Here is a 14162-nt window from a genome sequence, read left to right as displayed (position 1 = left end):
ACAATGGGACTATTTGCTTTTGATGCAAAGAGGTCACAATCATAAAATTGGATAGTTGAAGTTGTGTCCATGTTTAAGCATAAAATTCAAAACAAAATTTCGCGAATGTTGTAAGACCCTCTTGTTTATTGGATTTCTAGTCCAATAAGTAAAAGTGATTGAGATCTCTTTATATTAAAAATAAATAGTCTTATAGTATAATCCCTATTGCTATCGTATTAAATCTTCAACAAAGATAAAAAGAACAGAACCGACTTCCCAAATGAGCACTTAGGGTGAAATAACGACTTTATTTGAACTTGATAATAGGGATTCCTAAAGCCCTATGATGGTTTTCACTTGCATAGGATCCATAGTATGTAAAGGGTAAATAATTCTAGGGTAAATAATTGGAAATGGCAGTAGTTGAATGGCAGTATTTGATATTTGAAATATTTAATTGTGGATAGGGTTTATATGAGTCAGTTGGCTCATAAGTAGATATGCGTCCCCGCTTTAAAGCCCATTTTAAAGATGGAATTTTTTGTCCAAATTTTTAAAGATTTCATGGTCTAGGGCAAGGTGATCATGAATATAATAGAAAATAAATTTAAAATTTAAAATGTTCTATTCCTAAGGATATTTTTTTTACACCGTCCATATATAATTTTAGTCGGTGCACTTCATACAAGGTTCATCTAAAATATGGGTGTTTGTGGGTCAACGGGCTCTTGCACTTGATAACTAATTTTATCCCGAATAAACTATATTTGGAACATATCTTATAATATGTATAATATTATTCAATTATTTTACAATTTCATCTATTGCTTTACTTTTTTTACCATAAACATGTGATTTTCAGCAAATTATTATGAATAAAAGAAAAACTACTTTTCAAAAAGATCTACTTACTTATAAAGTTGCCAATAAATTTATCTCAAACAACTTTGTTGACATCACCAAATAACAAATAATTCATTGTCAAAATTAACATTATTGAAATGGTAAATTATCAATGATAACTAATACATCCAAACATGCCCGTATTCTATGACCAAAGTTCAACTTTCATTTCCTCTCCCTCTCCCTCTCCCTCTCCCTCTCCCTCTCCCTCTCTTTCTTTCAGTCTCCCTATCAAGAACCATACTAAGATTAACATATTGCTGATGTTCAGAATTAGGAACCTAATAAAAGTAGGAGATTTAATAAGTTGGCCCAACTTAAGTTGCTGGCACAAAAAATACCCATTTGGTTATCAAAGCCACAAGTGGAACTTTTGCAGTGATGTCCATTTGGGAAAACAATTGGCAATGTAACCCATAACACATAGGCAAGGACCGGGCTAGCTCTAGCCTTAGCCCAGTCCTTGTCCCTATAAGGATGGCCCAAGTTTGGCCTGGCCCAGGCCGGGGCTAAGGTCAAACAGCCCCTTGCTTAGGGCCTATCAAGGTTGGGCCAAAATAATCAAATAAAAAATAATAAGGGAAAAAGGGTTGAGGTAAAAAGTATCGCCAGACCCAGGCTCAAGGTGGCCCAACCCTGGGGCCACATTGTGAATGTGGCCCATGCACTAGTATTTTAGGGCCGGGCTGACCAGACTGCCTGCCAATTGCCCACCTGTATGCTGTATCTAGTCTCGATCTTTTGTTGTTACGACAAATGGCGAAGATGAATCACAATTCCTTTCAAATCCATTGAAGCCTGATTCGATTTGTTCTTGATTCAGTCCTCTACAAGATCCCCATATTTATTTGTTGGATTCAAAGAAATCGAGAGACCGGGCCCAAAAAATCTCAATTGTAGCGAGAGAAGGTTTTTCAGAACAAGCCCAAAACTATCTGCCATCGATTTGTCCCTCATTTTTTGCTTCGATTGAAACTTGTTCCTCAGGCTACAAAATGAGATTCTTGGCTTAAAATTATGCATTTCTATTAAAAGAAAACAGTAATTTCGTACCCCGCAATTTTTTGAGGCCAACAACTTATATTTTTAGCATATTCCCGTTTTTTTTGGGATTTTCTCCTGTCTAAAAGGTATCGAGCTTGACATGGACTAGTCCATTGGCCCGATGCAAGTACCTGCCCGAGTCGATTCCTGAACCATTGCAATTGATCACTCTTAGAAGAATGAATGGAAGAAAATTACAGAGTAGCAGCTCAAATAAATATGCACACAAGACTTTGTAAGAATTTACATAGAGCACCAAGCTTACTGTATATCATCATTAATAACACCATACAAACACGAAACTTCTAAAAGCTTCATCTTCCAAGCTTCCTAAATCGTCATCTTCGATTACAAAGACGTTAACTAGAAAATAAACGAATCATTCAATTTTTTTTTTTTGAAGAACCCAAGTGTTAATAATATATAAACAAACAAACAAACCACAAGTCTACTAAAACAGATACCTTGTTATGAATTTCTCTAGCAAAACTTCAATATAAGAACATGTCCTCGACTCTATTCCACTTTAGCTACATGAAATTAGTGATAGTCAAGAGGTGCTGGAGTTTCTCGAAGTTCCCGGCCTTGATAATGGATATCCTGCAATAAAACAAATGCCAAAATATTATTAGAAAAAGAAAAAAATAATAGCAAAATTGGGATTAGAATGCAACATGATCAGATTTAGATACTATAGCTCAAAATAGTTTGGATAAAGCTCTGTCGATGATCTCAAAAAAGCTGAGAGGCATATAATTTGATGAAAAAGAAAAATATATGCTTTTGTGCTTGAAATGTGAGAAAAAGGAAAATTTATCAAACTATGAATAATTCTATTTAGTTTTTTGATTTGATAAATTTGATATCCATTTAGTCTGATATTTGAAATTTGACGAAAAAACGATGGAAAATTAGATTAAAAAACAACAGATAAGATGTTAAATTAAATTAATTGAGGAATTTCTTTCAAGTTTTAAGTATATACTAATTGGATAGAGAGAGTGCCAAATTTTGGTAGAAAGTAAAGACATAAAAGAGAACCAACCACTTGGAAAAAGACAAATGGAAGGCTAGATCAAAAGAGTGAAAATCTGAACTCTGAAGAAACCTATAGAGGAGAATAGAGTGCTAATCATTTGAAAAAACATGAGACTTGTTTACACAAACCAGTCCAGGCAACCGCTAGTGCGAAAGCGGTTACACATTAGCTCATCCGTTTTTTTGCTCGTTTTCGCTAGCTCGAAAGCAAGCTGACAGAGCAAATTATTGAGAGAGAGAGAGAGAGGTGTCTTACGGATGCAAAGTGATTAACATCCCTGTGGTGCGCCTCATCAGCCCTGACCACCATGACCACATCTCTCAAGGTCGATCCCTTCGGCAACCTCCAATAGTCCAATGCAATTGCAGGGGCCGGCACATTCTTTATATTCCCATTATCCAACTCCTTCAAGAACTCAGTGTAAGAGTGTATGGCCTCCTCCTCCAAGTACCCAACTACTCTATGAGCCAACTTCGGAGAAATCAAATACATGAGGAAATATGCATTGAAGAAGACCCCCTGAACTGTGATGACCAGGGCCCTCTCATACCACTTGGGCTGAGCCACTTCCATGAAAGTCATCAGATGCATGCGCTCGTTCTCTGCCTCTTCTAACAGGGCTTTGATCCACCCACCACTCTGCTCGAATCGACGAAGGGATTTACAGTGTAAAAGCATTCCGCCCACCATGCCCGGCACCGCCGCCACCGTCTCGAGCATCATGGCACGGCATCCATATCTCCTCTGTTATCACCAATATACAATTCTTCATTTAAGTGACCATGTAAAATGAATAAGGAGAATTTCAAACCCTTTAAGGTAGTAAATAGACTGGTTTCAAGGGGAAGCATGAGATTTGGGAACTAAATAATAATAATAAGGGGAATCATCTCATGTCATTGTACCATAATGAAACCACACTTTTAGAAAACCATGTTTGTGCTATTTTTATGACCAAGAATTTTATACACTCTCTTCATCCTAATAGTCAATATAAAAAAATAAAATTCAAACCCTAAATACTGTCAAGATGAGTCCCCTCCAATAATGAATCGGGACAATCTATTTCGTAAATTTCAGGATCAAGGCCTTTATGAATTAAGAGTACTTTTTTTCTTTTTTTACATTGTTAATCCAATCACTAAAAAATTTTAAAATGAAAAAATATTTCTAATATATAGATCTAAGAATCTCACCGAAACTGACAACCTAAAAAAATTCTAATGTGTTTTTTCAAATTTTACTTAATTTTTTTCGTGAATGTTTCATTAAAATGAAAAGAATGTATTTTTTAAAATAAGTAAAATACATAGTTCTAACATAATTTTTGAATATTGTTTCATTATATTACTATAGATAACATAATTTTTGAAGATTGTTTCATTATTTTACTATAGAAAAGTTCCATAAATAACTCTAGTAATAATTATTCATAAAATTTAACCATTTAGACGGGGACAAAATAGAAGCATATTACAACGTACATTTTATAAGTGATAACACAGAAAATATGAACATGGATATACCCTATCAGATTGATTGTTCAAAATTTTATTGGGTTTCAATATTGCTTGAAAAAGAAAGTATATACCTGGAAGAAAATGTCGGTTGGGAGTCTCATAGCTTTGACGGTCCAAAAGGCCACCTTGTCCAAGAAGGTGGTGGGAGCATGGTGCTTCTCTAGATCAATCGACAAGTCTGCTCTATATGTTTCCCATGGCTGAAAATTCAATAAGAAAAAAATTATTTTAATTAATCTCATAATAAGTAAAAAACAAGAAAAAAATCCAAAATTGTAATTTTCCCTACCAAAATTTGGGTTTCCTTCTCCTAAGATTGGTGATTTAAAAAACACCAGGTCGGCATGCATCGGTCACCGTGTTCCGGTTTCCGGACCGATGCGGATTGTTGACTCAACTATCCGGACAGGTTTTCGGGCGGGTTCCCAGTTTTTCACGTGTGTTTTTGCCTTCGCTGTTTTGTTCGGCATAGTTAAACACCGATCTGGACCACTCATTCACCCATTTGAACCGGGTTTTTGGTGCCAGATCCGGGTCACTGATCGCTCTTTTAAATCACTGTCCATTTCCCTTTTAATCTATAACTAATGACCATAAATAATTTTATCTCAAAACAACTTTTTATGGACGATTACAAGAAATTAATAAGCAAATAAATAAAAATTAGAAGAAAAATCTCACCCTGAAACAGTGCCATTTCCACTCGGTACCGTCATCCTTCGTAATCTTCTCAGGCGGGACTCCCCAATAACTCGCCACCGCCTCCTCGTCCTTCCCATTGCTACCGGCTGAAACAGTCACCTCCGCCTCCTCCCCCACCACTCCAGGCACCGTGGAACCGGCGCGAGCCGGTACCACCCTAGTCCACAAGCCCGGGACTCGTACGGGCTCGCCGCCACCACCATTGAAAGCACAACCCGGAACTCCGGTTGCATTGTGCAGCACGCCGCCGGAAAGTGTACGGACGGCCAAGGAAGAGAAGGAGCGTGTGGCTTGTGGGCCCGCGGCCGCCAGCTGCCTCCAAAGAAGCAGAGATATTTTCCCACTCATTTTTCAGACAACAAAAAAATGAAAAATGGGGAATTTATGGGAGAAAATCACAAAGAATTTGAGCTGATGAAATTTGGAGAATATTTTTCTCAGAAAATGTCGAGAAATGCAGGATTTGACTATATTTCGGGAAAGAAATCGAGATTTCGGAAAATGGAGAAATATTTCTGAATTTTTCTATGGAGAAGATGGAGGGCGACAATGGCCTATATATGTATTGCGGTGTAGTTGTGCTGGCGTGGTTGATCCTAGGCCGTAGATTTAACGCGACCATGTGTCACGTGGCATTCAAACAATGGTGGGATCAGCGACAGAAGGTTCCTAGTGAGTTGGAATTGGACGTTTTCGAAGAGATTTTTATGTGGCAGAACTTGGGTCCTAACCCTTTAATTGCCCTTTAAGTTAAGGGATATATCTTTTCTAGGTTTTAATGGTAACAGCATAGTGGTGACCCTCGGGTCCAATGGGTGATGGACAAACCTAACCTTCGGGAGTGGAACAAAATGGGCCTGCACATGGGGAGAGAAAAAAAAATTATAAAACTCGGGAAATTTATGGTTTAAGCTTTATTCAATTAATATTGCTAAATTTTACCAAAGACAATTTTTTTTTTTTTTTATTTGGGCTTGCTATCGGCATAATTGGCTACCGAAGAAAAAATATAGTGACTTATAGTATGAAGACAAGATTTCGATAGAATATAATGGATGATCTGAATTCATGTAGTTGGTGCCAAATAGTTGGGATAAAACGTGGATGATAACAAAGATGAAAACTAAAAAAAATCATCATAATATACTTGAGATTTTACCTGTTTATTTTTTCTTCCTTCCTGTACAAAAAAAAATTGGTGGAGATTATGGAATTTACTATTCCCATATGCCAATTTCTATAATTCAATTTCAAAAAGAGAGCGTGGCGTTTTACTTTTCCACAAGACACGGTAATTTGTGTTGGGAAAGCTTTTTATGTTCTCCCTATAACATAGAAGTTCTATCTTCGTAGAAGTTCTATCCTCTCTCTTATCCAACCGTTTATTTTTGAACGGAGGGCTAAGATTGCCCCAATCACAATGTCCTGCCTCTACATTGTTTTATTTTTATTTTTTTTCTATAAACTATTTTGACACCAAATTTTAGACTTCCATTCTTCTATTAAATTCGCACGAACCAAAAATATAAAAATAATATTTTTAATAAAATAAAATGATCAAAATACCTCTAAAAATTTCAAAAGGTATTTTGGTTATTATTTTTTATTGAAAAATTATTGTTAATATTTTTTATAGGTGTGTTCCAATGAAAAGATGACACGTACCAAATTCCATATTCAGAAAAATTATATTTAAAAAATTAAAAATAAAATACTTTGAAACATCAAATCTAAAATCAAATGATAAGTGGCTAAAAATAGACGGTTGAATAGTAAAAAGAGGATAGATCTTCTAGGAATATAAAAAGCTTTCCCATATGTGTTTTTGCACTTCGCAAAGTTTGAATCTTCCTATTTTATCGGCAAGAAGCCAAAAAAACTGTCATTTGTCGAACTCATGGCAGAAGGGTATTGTAATAAACGCCAGGTAATTGTAAGGAGAAAGAGGGGCATTTTCGTAAGTTGTTACATGCTGGCGGCAAATTCCTCCTTTCTTGGTCACCAAGTTTTCCCCTAACGTGACGCTCAAGTTTGACTTTCCGTTATTGTAGACCGTATTTATCTACGTGTCAAATTCTTATAATGCCACGTGGTCAAGTCTGAAACTCGTGATACTATTTTCCAGAGAAATGGTAAATCTAGCGTGCACTTTTCCATGTTTTCGTGCTTTAAGAAGCGGTTTCAGTTACGAAATTTCGTTCAGAGAGAGAAATTTCGAAGACGAAATTATTGAGTTTTCGGGTGAAAGTGGCGGCCCCAATGATTTCTTCGGTTAAAACAGGGAGAAGTACGTAATGCTATTCTTAGCATAAAAACAATATGATACAGAAAAGCATCAATCCTGAACGTTCAAAGTGGTTAACATTGAAAATGAATGGTACCAGATTTGGATGGATTTGACACATAGCTGATGAACAACATTTTAGAGGCTAGAGGTCAGCAACATATTGTTATTCGGGAAATTTATATAAAAAATCTCTTTTATTTTTAGAATTAAAAATAATTACTTATAAATCTTTTTTATTTTTAGAATTAAAAATAATTACATATCTTTTGTATTTATACATGTATCTTTTTTTTATATATTAAACTAATTTCAAAATTTATGATGTCCATACTTTTTACCATCTCACACCTATTAAATATAATAAAAACTAATTAAAAATACTAAAACACGTCTAACTATTGTAGTAATATTTTGATTATTTATTATTTTTAAAATTGGTTTAAATATTATTTTATAGTGTGTATAATGAGGGATTATACATACCAAATTTCATCTTAATCCAACATATTAAAAAAAAAAAGGTAAAAATTAAAACATGCTTAATACTCTAAATAATCTGACTTACTGTAAATTATGAAATATATTTTACTGTTTTTAAATTCTAAAATAAATTTTACAGTTAAATAATTGGACTTAGTGTAAAAATTAAAATATGCTTTATACTCTCAATATATTTTATTGTCCATTACCTATGTAAGTCATGAAAATAAAGGAAAGGGTTTGTATAAAGCATCAACCTTATTATGTAGAAATAAGGTGCATGTAAAAAAACCATCAAAATAAGTTGGTTCTACATTATAAACAATTTGAATTAATCACCTCACCCGCAAGATGTATGGATATGAATAAGAAGAGATTTTAAATCCAAAAAATAGTATTTTTTATATATTATTTAGACCATTTATATTCAAAATTCTCAAGAGATGCTTGATTCACACCAATTTTTTATATTTAAATGTCAGACATAATTAGATTAAGTTTTTGACATAAAAAATGCATCTTTTGACAAAAATACGAGGTGGGCCGTACTTTGATTGTTATGACACCATATACAACAAACTACACCCAACCATAAATATAAGGTACTGTACTTTACATAATCTTAGCCGTTCAAATAAGGTAAAGGATAACTGAGATGAATAAGAAATTTCGACAACTGATATTCAGCGAAATTTCGGCCTAGGAAATGGCCGTGTGCCGCCCTTGTGGAATGAACGACCTTTTCTCCATTATATTTTTTCCAACTATTGGCTTTTGTGGACCGTCATAATATGGATTAATTTGTGTGGTCCCACTCTCTGATTATTGATACATTAAATATGATAAGTTAGGGATCTCGTTAAAAGTCGCCTCTTTTTAACTATTTGCCCACTTTGGAAACCGCTCACTCTACGGGGCCAGGTGGTCAATATCATTCCCCGTACTCCAAAAATCCCCAAAAAGGTTATTTTGATGGTGGACAAAGATGTATGGTATAAAGACAATTTTTTTTTTTTTTCAAGTTTTAAAAATAACACATATTACATGGCATTACTTAAACGGTCTATTTTCAAGATTTATATGCGATTATAGATATGCTTGATTAGAACTATTTTGAAGTTTAAAATTTTATAAGGAGTGGTGAAAATAGATTCTCGTACCATCTTAAGAGTATTCAACATTAAAATTGCATCTTATGATAAAGTTTAGAGATGCACCTTACTTGGATTATTTAAGGTTGCAACGGGCCAGAACTCGACGTGAGCACATGCATTGGGTGAGTGAACGTGTGGGGAGGCGGGCTAGACACGTCAAATAACATGTTCGAAAAAGCCATTCAAACACTTTTTTAGTAAAAATCTCGCATTGGATCCCGGGTTGGGGTACTCAAAAGCCCACGGGTGCATCGACGAAGCCTGCGGGGGATTCGTGGTCGCTTATTTGGCCCGGTTGGTTTAAGGGCAGTTGTTGCACTAGTTCTTTTATCGTATCGCGGGTTGTTGTATTTGTCCGGCCGGTGCTGGTCAAATCAATTATGCAAACCAAACACAATTATAAAAGCTCTATTTTTTTGTAAAAATTACGTATAAAGTTGGTCAACTCACATCTTTTTGTCTAAGATTGCTTTTTTTTTTTCATGAGGTTAAGCGGTCCAAGGTTTAGGACCTCGGAGTGGTAGTTCTGTACCTTATTACCACTGTATAACAGTCCGAGGTCTTCAACCTTGGAACACTCACTGGATCAAGTGGTCCAAGCTTTGGGACATCGGATTGTCCCCAGAGAAAAGATAAATAAATAAAATTCAAAACCGATTCGATATTAGAAAAAAATATGCAAAGAGACTATTTACCTTGGGTACAGTAGATTGCAATGACTTTTATCTGTTTGATTTCAAATCAGATGTTCTTAAGAGCATCATTGGCTATACTTAGTTCAAAAAAAAAAACTTGAATTTCATTACACAACCCAAGCCATCCAATTTGACATTAATGGCTAGGAGTAATTATGACCTATAAAAAAAATAAAAAGCCCCATAATACATAATCCCATATTAGATACCAAATTGAATGGTTTGGGATGAGTCATGAAGTCCCAATTTTTTTTTTATAACTTTGGGTCTATTCAATGACACTCTTACAACTACCTATTTTGAAATTTAAGGGACAAGAATGATTGTGACGTCCGTATATAAAACATAAATAGTCTCTTTGTAGACAATCCTTTTTGAGAAATGTATAGAATGAGGCCATTTACTTTTGATACAATAAGGCCACAATCATTATTGATCATTTGATTTGAAATCTGGTAGTTGAGAATGTATCATTGTTTAAGTACAAAGTCCAAAACAAAATTTCTTGAATATTGTGACACATTTTTATCTATTAGATTTCACATCCAATGGGTAAAAATAATTTTATTCTCCTTGTACTATACTAATAAAAGTTACCCCTATGTACCAAAATCTATGATGCAACTTTCATTCGTATAGTGGATTTCTGTTTGCCTTATTTATGGATGTAGTCGCATCTATGACAAACCGCGTAAATTTTGGTGTTCTTTTTGCTGTTATTTCTTTCCTGTTTTATTTTTCTTGCTTGTTGTTTCTTCTATTTTTCTCCTACTTTATTTGTAAAAAATAGCCTATCGGGTTTAGAACTTCCGCGCAAAACTAGTTATATCAAAACCTAGTTTAGGGTTGTCGGTATGACGGTAAATGTCTCGAATGCAAAGTTCGAGGTAAAGAAATTTAATAGAAAACATTGTCTTTCAATAAGAAGTTGACAAAAGATGAAAAAATTATAAAGTTATCCAATAAATGTTGGCATGGTGAGGAGGGGATTTTGATGTCAAAGTGGAGATTGTTTGATATGTTGATATCCAAAATCACCTATATGAGGAAATCTCATATTATGTGGATTGAGATTAATATTGACAAGTTTCCTAAAGGAAATAGAAATTTGAAAAGATCAGCACTTTTGGATATATCTCGTAGTTTTTAGATATATGTAACATATATTAGAAGTTTCACATTTATTACGGATTACTAACCTTATATATATATACATATATATATATATAGGATGAAAGAGGAAAGAATATGTGTGTCCTATCTGGGTCACCATATGGGAAATGCCACTTCCTCTAAAGAAAGGGGCAAGGCTTGCTGTGAATGATAGTAAGGGCCTCACCCTGAAGAGAAGAGAGCTTCTTATGGAGCCTCAAAAGGCTGGTTTCTTGTGCCTCCTCTTAGAGAGAAGAGAGCTTCTTATGGAGCCTCAAGAGACTTGTTTCAAGTAGAGAAGTGGTTTTTATGGAGATTTTGGATAGTTTATCTTGGTTTCTTGTGCCTCCTCTTAGAGTGAAGTGAGCTTCTTATGGAGCCTCAAGATACTTGTTTCATGTAGAGAAGTGGCTTCCATGGAGATTTTGGATAGTTTACCTTTTAGTCAGAGAGAAAGTCAGTTTCTCATTGCTTTCGTGTATCTTGTGTTGTTGGTAATGGTTTTCAAAAATAAAGAGAAAAAAGAACAACATGTGGTATTAGCCAATGAAATGCCATATGATAATTAATAAATATCATACTATTAGGTATCTCCATTTCCTTACCAAAGTCGCCCTTTTACACATGTTACAATTCTTCAAGTTACCACAAAGAATGACTGGTGCTTCGTTTTTTTTATGGGGCATGTGGTCAAATATGGATCCCCATCCCCTTCCCACTTGAGGTTGGTTCACATTGTTTTCGAATTTGGACCCCGTGGGAAAGAAATTTGAAAAGATACCGTGTTGTTACATCTCTTTTTCTCAAGCGAAACTTCGAGGAGAAAACAGTATTCAAAAAATAAAAAATTTGTTTGTAATATATTTTGGGATAGGTTTCTATGTTCTTTCTACAACATAGAAGTTCTATCCTCCCCCTACCATCCAGTCATCTATTTTTTATCAGAAGAGCTACTCACCGTTTGATCTTAGATCCGACGTCTCAAAGTATTTTATGTTTAATTTTTTTTAATATAAATTTTTTGAATATGAAATTTGGTATGTGTCATCTTCTCATTGGGACGTACCTATAAAAAGAATTAACAATAATTTTTTGATAAAAAATAATGATCAAAATACCCCTTGAAACTTTCAAAGGTATTTTGATCATTTTATTTTATCGAGAATATTTTTTTTTATATTTTTCATTAATGCGAGTTTAATATGGGAATGGACATACAAATTTGGTGTCAAAATAGTTTATAAAAAAAATTAAAAATAAAATAGTGTAGAGACGTGACATTGTGATTGGAGCAATCTTGCCCTCCATTAAAAATAGACGGTTGGATAAGGGGAGGATAGAACGTCTATGTTATAGGGGGAACATAAAAAGCTTTCCCATATATTTTTTCATGCGTTTCTATCATTTTTGTAAGGAAAATTGTTTGGTGCGGCCAAGCCCTCACTTGCTACTATGCGGGCTTGGAGATCTACATCATCCACCAAAAAGAGTGTAGATCTACACCATCCACCAAAAAAAGTGTAGATCTACCCCACAAATAATAGTCCTCCAAAAAAAATGTAAAATCAACCGTTCAAATATTTTCTCTAAAAAATGTTATTTCTAGTTTTAAAATTTATTTATTTTTGCATATTAATAATCCACATGTTAAAGATTATATATTCCCTAAAAATTATGATTAAATTCTATTTTAAAAATAAATTATTAAGGGGCCTGCATTTCTACATGTGATTACGTGAACTCATAGAAACCATGTCTTTTTAATAAAGATTGGTGGTTCTAAATGCTTTTTTTATATTTTCTATTATTTTTAGATTATTTTCAAAAGGGTACGGTTTGCATGAGGTTGCAACCTTAAACTATCAAATTAGAGCGCACTTCTAAATTTTATCACAAGATGTGATTTTCGTGTCGAAAGTTCTTAGGATGATTTGAAAATTCATTTTTATCTCTAAACATAAAATTTTAAACTTCAAAAATAGTTGAAACTAAGCAGATTTATAAACTCATGAAAATCTTGAAATCCAAATAATGTATTGTAAGATGCACTATGTTTGAGACTCAAAATCTTTTTATTTTTTATTTTTTTATATCCATACATTTAGATGTTGAGATGATCAAAGGCTAACATAAAAAAAGACCTTTCCGATGGATTTTTCAGGTGCACCTTAATTCTACATTTTAAAGTTGCAACTTTATATAAACTTTTTTTTTTTTAAAATAACTCTAGTTACAAGTTGGTTTTTTTCAAAATTTATTTATTTTTACTGTTTTTAAACTTCATTTAGATGTGTTTTGTTTAATTTACTTTAAATATATATATTTCCTATTTTATTTTTTGTATTTTTTTGTTTTTTTAATACTTTGTAGCTTGAACCGTACTCGACGCAACTCTAGCTGAGTTACTTAGACACGGACCGAGTACTCCGCATTGGTTTAATCAAACACTAAAAAAATGGAAAATTCAAAATTTTTTTATAAGTATTATAAAATGCAAAATTTAATTATTTCTTTAAGTAATTGTACACGTGATAAAGGATTCTTGGCATTGCTAGTCTCCCTCTTACACTAGGTTTCTTTTTTCCATGCATGAGGATGAAAAGAGAGAGGCGAATGAAGCAAACCAAAACTAGGAAGAAGCAAAGGAATTCAAGCAAGGGAGAGAGAAATGGCATTACGCAGACACGAAGAGCAAGAAAAAAGTGTCATGTAGGCGTACAAACTGCCGTCTCCTTTGTTTTTGGGTAATTCAGAGGGGAAGACATGCCCCTGTTGTTTCAAATAATTTAGGAGTTAATTTTTTCAAGGTGTTAACGGGGTGGTCTCAATGGGAGTAAAAGCCACAACATGATGACTAAGTGGGGTGCTACCACTAACAATCCCAGTCCCTTTTTCAATATGAGGTCTCATGACACTAATATTTATTTTTTGATGAAGTTTCCATAAGGCTTAGATTTTATAAAAATAAAATAAAGCGTTATCTCAAATCTTTGTCCAGAAAGCACTTTTGGTACAGAAATCTCCACGATGGCTCAAAAATCAATTTCCAACACTAATAATAAAATTTGAAAGTAAGGGATCTTTATTTTTTAGGGTTTACAATGTACACGATTTTTAGAACTTGAAATCCTAATTTTTTTCACAATCATAATTTTCAACCAAGATGATCGATGATAATGTTTTCCAATGCTTGACCTAAAATTT

General features: G+C 33.9%; 1 protein-coding gene across 4 annotated transcripts; it reads right to left on the bottom strand.

Annotated features, from left to right (window-relative positions):
• Positions 1–913: 913 nt before the first annotated feature.
• LOC18443930 (ubiquinol oxidase 1a, mitochondrial) lies at positions 914–5718 on the bottom strand. Of its 4 annotated transcripts, XR_016051308.1 has the most exons (6): positions 5170–5718; positions 4560–4688; positions 3224–3712; positions 2394–2529; positions 1939–2076; positions 914–1712 (listed from the first exon to the last, which is right to left on the bottom strand). XR_016051308.1 is itself a non-coding variant. In XM_006854110.4 (4 exons), the coding sequence occupies exons 1-4, from the start codon at positions 5536–5538 to the stop codon at positions 2470–2472; spliced, it is 1047 nt and encodes a 348-aa protein (XP_006854172.2). In that variant the 5' UTR covers positions 5539–5718; the 3' UTR covers positions 2162–2469. The 4 variants fall into 4 exon arrangements, 2 of the variants coding, with proteins under 2 accessions (XP_006854172.2, XP_088717014.1); XR_002282584.2 differs by having other exon boundaries at positions 914–2076; XM_006854110.4 differs by lacking the exons at positions 914–1712; positions 1939–2076 and having other exon boundaries at positions 2162–2529.
• Between the last annotated feature and the right edge of the window lie 8444 nt (positions 5719–14162).

Source organism: Amborella trichopoda, chromosome 3 (assembly GCF_054954075.1).
Source record: "Amborella trichopoda isolate Santa Cruz 75 chromosome 3, AtrichopodaSantaCruz75HAP2 v2.0, whole genome shotgun sequence".
Classification (NCBI taxonomy): Eukaryota; Viridiplantae; Streptophyta; class Magnoliopsida; order Amborellales; family Amborellaceae; genus Amborella; species Amborella trichopoda.
The sequence above is the reverse complement of the archived record's forward strand: the minus strand, read 5'-3'. Positions and strand labels throughout refer to the sequence as shown.

Bases quoted from the DNA above. Each gene is read 5' to 3' on its own strand.
- LOC18443930 (XM_006854110.4), bottom strand. From the start codon at position 5,538: ATGAGTGGGAAAATATCTCTGCTTCTTTGGAGGCAGCTGGCGGCCGCG. The intron at 4,689-5,169 runs GTGAGATTTTTC...TTGAATTTTCAG, and splicing joins GGAAATGGCACTGTTTCAGG to CCATGGGAAACATATAGAGC. The intron at 2,530-3,223 runs GTAAGACACCTC...GTTTTATTGCAG, and splicing joins ATGTTAATCACTTTGCATCC to GATATCCATTATCAAGGCCG.